Source organism: Phalaenopsis equestris, unplaced genomic scaffold (genome assembly GCF_001263595.1).
Source record: "Phalaenopsis equestris unplaced genomic scaffold, ASM126359v1 Scaffold192152, whole genome shotgun sequence".
NCBI lineage: Eukaryota > Viridiplantae > Streptophyta > Magnoliopsida > Asparagales > Orchidaceae > Phalaenopsis > Phalaenopsis equestris.
Window position 1 is genome coordinate 1 of NW_018212101.1, and position 942 is coordinate 942.

At 41.7% G+C, this 942-nt stretch overlaps 1 protein-coding gene across 1 annotated transcript; it reads right to left on the reverse strand.

The window, feature by feature from the left end:
• Positions 1-324: 324 nt before the first annotated feature.
• LOC110034687 (30S ribosomal protein S31, chloroplastic) lies at positions 325-942 on the reverse strand (the record flags this gene model as incomplete). The annotated part of the gene is given in 3 exon segments (XM_020738931.1): positions 325-627; positions 715-779; positions 861-942. Coding segments are annotated over 3 exon segments (279 nt in total), but the record flags the coding sequence as incomplete, so codon positions are not given.

Here is a 942-nt window from a genome sequence, read left to right on the forward strand (position 1 = left end):
AGTAAAATTGAATATAACGAGTCACGAGCCAATTTCAAGTTGGAATGGATCCAAGTAACTTAATTTAGGCCACTTTGTTTCAATTTTGAGCTGGAGCGAGCCGATTTCAAGTTAAAACTGATCCAAATATTTCAATTTTAGCCAACTTGTTTCGATTTCAAGCCCCGATTCAATTTCAAGTTGATTCAGCTCGAAACCGAATATAACAAGCCATGAACCAATTTCAAGCCGCACTAAATCCATTTGAAACAGCCCCAGTTCGGCTCGAAATCAGATCATTAAAAGCACTAGCGGCTATTCTCTGTCATGTGGGATCTTAGCAGCACACTTCCTATGTTGAAAACAGAAATGAAGAAGAAGAAAATAGTATATGCTCTGAAGCTTAAACGCATTGATATACCAATCACAGCAATGCTAGAAGCAGACGGTCTCCAAATTCCCGAAAAGAACCACACAATTGAAAGATAAACAAAGAAACATACATGCAATCACAAGCTAAGAGAAAAGGGACTCATCGATCACAATCTTGACCTTCTCTCCATCATCAAACCGGTCCTTTCTAGGAGGCGATGGCGGGACAGGGATCCTTGGAGGCCCCCTTCCCTTCTTTTTATTTCGAGGCCTAGCCTGACAGAAGGGACACATAAAAACTAAAATCAAACTTCAAAACATAATTTACGAGACATCGGATAAACGAAGAACAGAAAGGACTACATTTCCAAAAGAGTGCTTGAATCGCTTCCCTTTAGCCGTCTTCTTGTCCCCTCGGCCGCAGTACACTGAACAAAGAAGTGCAGACTGTGTAGTAGAAGTAAAGAAGAATTAGGTAAGAGATAGAGATAGAGATTGAGTTTCTTGACCTAAATGGATTGGCGGAGGAACGGAGGCCGTCGAGGAAGCCAAGAGAGAAGGGAATGAAACGGAGGTCCCTGAAAAGGCTTC